Source organism: Parasteatoda tepidariorum, chromosome 4, assembly GCF_982258835.1.
Source record: "Parasteatoda tepidariorum strain Cologne lab strain chromosome 4, Ptep-v5.0, whole genome shotgun sequence".
In the NCBI taxonomy this organism is placed as follows: Eukaryota; Metazoa; Arthropoda; class Arachnida; order Araneae; family Theridiidae; genus Parasteatoda; species Parasteatoda tepidariorum.
Genome location: NC_141758.1, coordinates 14,013,400 through 14,021,516, shown reverse-complemented (window position 1 = coordinate 14,021,516; position 8,117 = coordinate 14,013,400). Strand labels below are relative to the sequence as shown.

Here is an 8,117-nt window from a genome sequence, read left to right as displayed (position 1 = left end):
ATCAACTCTTTGAGCCGATATCAATGTTAAGAGATACGAAACGACTCAAATGAATCGTTTAGAAGTTCAATTCAACTCTTTGAGCCGATTTCAATGTTAAGGGATAGGAAACAGTTCAAAAGAATCGATTCATTTGGCTTTATGATTCTTTTAATGCTAAGAGATAGGCAAACAGTTCATTGAGTCTTTTATTCGACTCAACTCCTTTTCAACCAATCAGAGGATCGTTCATTTGATTCTCGACTCTTTTTCTCTCATTCAGTTCATTTTCAACCAATCAGACATTTGCATTCATACGTAAGTTCATTACCCAATCAGCGCAACGGTTTCATTTTCTATGGCTCTCGCTCCTTGGCATAGAATAAACGATAACATAAAACTCTGCTTTACTTCATATTTACTGAAATTTATAAATTGAAAATTAACCGTTCATATGAAAAAATTCGCTCTTTAATATTAAAGGACTGAAAAGTAATATCTGAGCTTTACAGCATTAATATCTTTTTTTGTTTGAAATGAAGAACCGAAACTGGAGAAGACAACTTTTCAGTTGTTGTTGCCATTTTTAAATTGTTGTTTATCAATAGAATTTATTAATTTCGTAGATGAAAAGAAAAAATGAGAGAGGGATGCATACTTTTCACTGCAGAATGCAGTATGTATTGCATTAATAGCATTTTCAATTCCCTTCATCCTTCAAGTGAGTCCATTTTATTAACCACCTCCGGAAACCGGTTGTGCGCTAACGTTGACATCGGGGTCATTCTTATTGGATGCGATTTTTCCGCTTGCGAAAACTCTCACACATACGAGTACCTTATTGGCAAGTTGCTCGCATTTAAATATTTTCAACCAATCAAATTGTCATTCACAGGATTTTCGAGTGAGAATGGATTCGACTGAGTTGGGATTTTAGCAAGCTCCAATTTTAATAAACGAAATGCTGTATCAAATGCATATGCGGATGTTTAGTAAGTATAAGTACTAACTTTGAATAAGCTTATAAAGTGTAGAGTACATAATATTGTCAAAAAAAAAAAAAGAAAAGAAAAAGGAATCGATTCTTTTTCAAAAAGAGTTGATTGAAATATCACTAGTTATGGTATATATTATGGTATATATTGCGTTCTATTTATTTCAATTAAAAGTTTATCAAATGTATTTAAGAATTGAATCGGTAGTGGTAGACAAGTAAATACGACAAACCAATTATATTCAAAAATTTAACAATTTTGAATTAAATGCTGCGTTCGTAAACTTGTTTACCTTCATAGTGGTCTGATCGGACTGCCTGCAAAAAAACGTGTGGAGACTTTAAGTTATAGGAGGCGTTGACCTAACCCTATGGGTTATTGTCACCTTCATCTAATTTGATGATAATAAAGAGATGGGAGGGGAGGAATTACACTAAAAGCAAGGTCTGAAAAACTGCAAGAAAGAAAAAATTGTTAGTACGTAACTGTATAGGAATTGGAATTGCATATCGCTGGTTCAAAATTAAAACACTTCTGGGCACACTTCTCATGTTATTTGAATGAGAAGTGAGTGCAGAAGCGTCGTTTTAGTTTTGAACCAGCGATATATTTGAGGCTTTATTGTAAACTTAAGGAGTATACAATTTTGTCAAATAGGACAGATACAAAACAGGGAAGGACAGTACAATGATACACCCAAGGTAACAGAGGGAATCGAACTCACTATCTCCACGCTTTTCACAGCGTTTAGCGAGTGATATCGCTTGGTAAGAAAGGGCACTGTTGCTTAGCTGTAAGAAAATATCGTGTCGCTTAAGCTTTTTAATTATTTAGAAGAAGTGAGGCGGAAAAATCCAATAAATTTGATTTTTCTAAACTGAGAATCATACATTAAATGTCAGCCACTCCGAAATATTTTTCCGCTGTCCGGAGTAAGTTGGTATCTCTTTAAAACCCCCACGTTCTGGAAAAAATGAATGAGTGGTAGCTAAGATATTTTAAGACTACTGAAAAATGCTGAAATTTAGCTTCCATTTCAGAATTATGAAATTATACCTGATATATACTTTTGCACCGATATATATTTGCTTAAAACTGAAAATTTATTGATAGTTTAGAAAAATCTGGATTTTTCACACTTTTGCTTTAAAAAATTCTACTGACCGTGGGAGTCCTTTAAAAGCTTTTTTTATTTTTTATTTCCAATGGCAGACATGAAAGACAAATTTGTAGCCAAGAACAATATAGAGAAAGGACAAAACGCGGAAACAGGAGCTACAAAAATAAAGAGTCTATAGGTCTGTAATAATGCATCTCGCCTGCCAATATCGTTCCCACAAGGGCCCAGGAGGAAGTGCAGGGCAACGTCTTAGATGGTTAGCGTCCATTTCTTCTAGTAGGTTACATAATGGACAAAAGGGGCTTGAAAAGATTTTGATTTTTTACAGGTGTTTTGATAAACAGTCATGGCCAGTGGCGAGGCGAAAAAGGGCCACAGATTTTTCTCTTGGTCATGACGGAATATCTTTAATTCCTTCCAACCAGTCCTTATTTTTAATTGCTTCTTGGAGTTTTGCTTCAAATGTTGTTCGTAGAGAGATTTTTATTAGCTTTTTTCCGGTGTGGAAAGGAACTGGCTTAAAAGATATTTGTAGAATCTTGGCGGCTTTTTTGGCCAAGAAATCTGCAGTTTCGTTACCTTGAAGTCCACAGTGCGCTGGTACCCATTGCATGGCGACATTTTTGTTGTGTTGGTCAAGCCTGTGAAGGGCTTGACGACAATGTATCCTTTAAAAGTACGATCAGAGAGATTATTATTTGTATAAGTGATTCTATGGTAGTCAAAATCATTTCAAACCGTATTTATTTTATTTATTTTATAAATGTGAAAAAAATACTGCTTTCTTTTGCGTGACAAATGCTGAGATAGAAATAAGTTAAGTGTAAATTTTGAAACTACCGTTTCAGAAAATAAAATATATTTAATATAAATTTTAATTTTGTAGATTTTCTGAAGTGAGCATGTATCATTATACGTTCAATAAAAGCATACCTTCCAACTTATGAGGATTTTGAAAATAATTCTTTCTAGTGGTAACGAACCAAAGTAGAATTTTTTAGAGCAAATGGGTCTCTCATAAGACTTTTATCAGAACGTAAGAATCAAGCCATATGGCCTGCACTTTTATAAGTAATAGTGGACAAGTTACGCTAAAATTATTTTTTTTTTAAATATTGAGACATTAATTTTGCTAATGTCTGAAAAGAAGATTTCTGAAACTACGGAAATTCCGTAGCAGTTATAGGGTATGTAAAAGTATCTGACATCAATACATTTGGCTGGTGGATACTGGCAATAGAAAAAGGAAAATATTTCTGTATATAGTTTATTTCATTGAAATGGTTGGAGAAACTTTATATTTCTTTAAAATTTTGTTTAACGTTGTGATAGTAATTGCTAATAAGAAGAAATTCTTTTGAGTTCCGAAGATTTATTGATATGTATTCTTCTTTTAGATCTGAATTTTTTTTTCTGTTTTCTTGAAGAGGCTTCTTAAAAATTAAAAAGTAACTTAATTATAAACACAAATATGGATAATTAGGTCTGTCTGAAAGTTCAGTTCACGAAAAACACGTATCATTTTCAGATATGCAAAAGTTGCATTTATTCACGCTATAATTTATTGTATGTCCCCGACCCGCCCATCTATGGGCATACGGGAGAGGCACCAAAAACACAAAATACAAAAAATACAAAATACAAAATTTACATCAAGTGGATGGATGGCAACAGGCCATCAGATACAAAATTTACAATACACAAGAAAGATGAAGAACAATGCATAGCGATAAAGTAAGTAAAAACTGGTTGTGTTTTGAGCAAGAGACAGCCGAATCAAAAGATCCTTATATTAGGTCTACAGACCCTTATTATGGCCGTGCCTCGCTGCTATAAGAAGCACCCAAAACATTCACAAGAAATAAAACACTGGCAATACACAGCCAAAATGGGATTTAAAATTTAAAAGTTAAAACCAGCAACAAGTCAGGGCCGTAGGGGTATACAAGTCAAGACTAGCAAGAAGTTAAAACACAAGAGGCGCACAAAGTAAAAGCAAGCGTGCCCGGATGCCGGCCGATGGCTCTACTGGGGGAACGAATGAAGATCTGGAGAGGAGGGCCGGTGAGACTAGACCTGATTAATTTTTAGTAGATCTTCTAGTGTGACCCTGATGATTTCCTTGACGATATTTTTGCAGTCATTACTTGAGAAGATCTGATGCTCAGTTTTATTAGTAAAGATATCCCCTCGGAGTGCCCGGAAGCGTGCACAATCAAAAAGTAGGTGGTGAATGGTTTGTTCTTCCGTGCAATATTGACAGATACCACTTTTGTTGAAAAACCTTTTTTGATACACTCCGAACACTCCGTGGCCAGTAATGAATTGATTTAGGTAAAAGCTTGTAAGTAACCTTTTAGTTGATGGTGTTTTAATGAGATCATATGTTTGCCTCCCTTTTGGACAGTTCCTCCACTCCTCTGCCCATTTAATAAGGATACTATCCCTCAGTTTACTCTTAACCTGTTTTGGGGTCCTCAGCCCTTGGAGTTCCACCGTGTCTAACCCAATGGCCATCTTGGCTGCTTCGTCAGCTTCTTCGTTGCCCTGGATGCCCACATGCGCCTTAACCCAGTTTAATTTTATATTTTGTCTCCAGAGCAGTTTTGTCGTTTCAATAATGTCTGATGTGGGCTGTGGGTCAGCCAGGGCCTGTAGCGATGAAAGACAGTCTGAGTAAATAGTTGCCTCTGTAATGTTGTTGTTTTGAAGCCATTGCAGCGCCGATTTGATGGCCAGCAGTTCAGCAATAAAGATGTTAGTGTTATCTTCGACCCTAGTGGAGACCTGATGTGTTTTTACTCCGTTAAAATAGACAACGAATGCAAAAGCAGTTTTGAAGGTGTTATCGCTGCCAGTCTCCATCCTAGAGCCGTCGGTGAAAATCTCCAAACCCTGATCTTTTGGGAAATCATACCCCCAGGGCAAGGAGCGATACTTAGATGGGTGCAATGGGGCTGGAGTATCAAAATTAATAATCTGTGTAGAGCACTCTGGGAAAACATGAACCAAATCATCCGTCCTCCAACCCCATCTCACCCTTTTGATAATAATGTCCTCGAGGATCTTTAGGTGAATTGGGACAATGCCAGCCAGTATCTGTATAGCTTCAGAGCTAACTGTCGAGTACGCCTTGGTGATGGTAAGTAGAGGTATCCTTTGGATTGATTTAAGTTTTTCGTTCATCCTTGTGTTATTTCTGTACCAGACACTGGCTGCATACAAAATAATACGCTCGCTTGCCTGGAGGTAGATTCGTTTAAGTATAAATGGGCTGAGCCCCCAGGTTGCCCTAGCAACTCTCCTTATCCCCTGATTGAATCTTTGGATCTTATCTCTAGTCTCGTTAAGATGGGGGATCCACGTCAAGCCCGGGTCGAGCAGGACTCCCAAGTATTTGAGTGTTCGTGTGTTTTTAATATTACTATTATCGTTTCTGTGCAGCTTAATACAGGGAAGTCTAGCAACCTTTTTATTGTTTTTCGGGAATGTAATTAGTTGTGTCTTTTCACGACTAAATTCAAGTTTATTTTGCTCGGCCCAGGCTGATGAATTGGTAAGGATGTGAGTCACCAGGGCATCAAAATGATAGAAGATCGAGCCACCGACCAGCACGAAGACATCATCCGCGAAAGCAATTAGCCTAAAATCTAAGCAAAAGCCAGGGAAGTGTGTAAAATCAATATTCACGCTCTACAAGATCACTCTACAAGATATCACTTGTATCACTCTACAAGATACAGTATCACTTGTATCACTCTACAAGACACAAGATATCACTCTACAAGATACAGTATTCACGCTATAATGAATTACAATATTTTTTTTTATTTTCTAATGCATTAGGTGTTTGATCAGAAATTTGGATATTTTTTCGTCGCTGATTTCAAATTCGCAATCGGTTTCACTCTACAAGATACAGTTTTTATTCAGTTTAATAATATATTTCTATCCAGAATTTTTTTTAATTTAATTTGTGTGCCAACTAAGAGTTCGCACTTCTCTGCTTCGTAGAACGTGGTAGGAAGAAGGAGATGATACGTTTACGACGCAATAAATTATGTTAGTTTGTAATGCACTAAATAATCGATATTACTTTTTTACCTAAAAAGCAAATGTTATTAATTTATAGGTGCCATTTATCGGGCTGAAGTCACGTGTTCCTTACAAAAGATATGCAGTGACGTCACAGGCAACTAAAATGTAAAAAGTGGGAGAAATTTGATTTATTTATTATTTGCTTAATAACACTATCAGATACATTTCCGATTATTCTTTTTGAAAATTCAAGGAAAATATTGTCAAATCCTTTTTCAATAGTAAACTAGAAATAAAAACTACTCCGCTTTCTGAAAAATTCTATTAAATTGGTAGCGATTAGTAGAGCAAACCATGCTGAATTAGAAGAATTACTCCCACTCCTTAAAAGTGTCATTACGAGACAACAGTAATAAGTTTGCATTTCGTATGAGCAGAAAAAAAAACAGAACTAAAGATAACTTTAATTTTGATATTACTAGGAAGTATTTTTCGCAAAGATGAGCAAGTTGGCATTTCTGGTAATCTAAATAAAAAATGCTTTAAAATTTGAAAATTTTTATCTCTTTTACTAAATTTCAATCGTCACCTTTTTTTGCTATTTTAGTCACCCGTGGCAAACCTTTAAATGCATACTATTTTTAAAAAAAACATATTTTGTAATAAATGATTTATAACAAGCTCATAATTAGCATTTAACGAATAAAGTGTTTGGATTTTATCTTTATCTTGTTTGTATTTTGTTTTTGTTGCAAAAAAATAAAAACTCTGAGTAACATATAAACTAATGATCGTAATTAGATTTTAGATCCGATGTTGATGATTATAATGCCAAAACTTAAATTTGCGTTAATTAATTGCGCTCATTAAATACTGCAGCAGACAATATTTTAAGAATCTTAATAAGTCGTGTAACCGCACATTTTTTATTAAGTTACTTTTCCATCAAATTCGGTTCAATTCCCATTGTATGGTTAGGAGAGCGATCAAAAGTTTAGTTCTCTTAATTTTACTTTTTGTGTGTTTCGCTATATATCGATGAATTTTCAAACTCATCGAAACATTTTAAACGCAGTTATAAAATTTTTTTATCCAAAGATTATTGTTTGCAAAAAAAAAGCTTCTAATAATTATTTATAATTTATTATTATTTTTGTAAAAACGTTTCAAAAAATTTTGAATTTTAAGGTATATGAATTATTAAATCATTTGAAAAAAATGTAATTTTAAATATATAAAAAAAAATACTTCCTCCTTTTACGTGACAAATGTTGAGATAGAAATGAGGTAGTTAAAATTTTAAAAACTACCGTTTCAGAAAATAAAATATTTTTAACATAATTTTTAATTTCGTTAATGTCGAAAGATTTGCTTCTAACTTAGCAATTAATTAACGTATCTGACAGTTGGAGGATACTGAAAATTAAAAAAAATTTATTAATATTTGAAATTGTCTATTTCATTGAAATGGTTGGAAGAAGTTTTTTTTGTTAAAGTTGTGATAGTAATTAACAATAAAAATGACTTTTTTGTGTTCAGAAGGTTTGTTGATAAGTATTCTTCTTTTAGATCTGAAAATTTTTTCTGTTTTCGTATCACTCTTGAACAGGCTTCCTAACAATTAAAAAGTAGTTTAATTATAAACAAAAATATAGATTATTAGGTCTGTCTGAAAGTTCTGTTCGCGAAAAACACATATCATTTTCAGATATGCAAAAGGTGCATTTATTCACGCTTTATTGAATTACAATTTATTATTTTATAATGCATTAGGCTTTTGACCGAAAATTTGGATATTTTTTCGTCGCTGAATTTAAATCGGTTTCACTCTAGAAGATACAGTTTTTCTGCAATTTAATAATATATTTCTCACCAGAATTTTTTTAAAATTTAATATGTGTGCATACTAAGATATCCCACTTTTCTGCAACGTAAAAAGTGGTAAGAAGAAAAAGATAATTCATTTCCGATGCTATAAATTATGT

At 33.9% G+C, this 8,117-nt stretch overlaps 1 protein-coding gene across 1 annotated transcript; it reads right to left on the bottom strand.

Moving 5' to 3' along the window:
- Window positions 1-4,164: 4,164 nt before the first annotated feature.
- Window positions 4,165-5,280, bottom strand: LOC122270569 (uncharacterized). The gene has a single exon (XM_043048384.2). The coding sequence runs from the start codon at window positions 5,278-5,280 to the stop codon at window positions 4,165-4,167; it is 1,116 nt and encodes a 371-aa protein (XP_042904318.2).
- Between the last annotated feature and the right edge of the window lie 2,837 nt (window positions 5,281-8,117).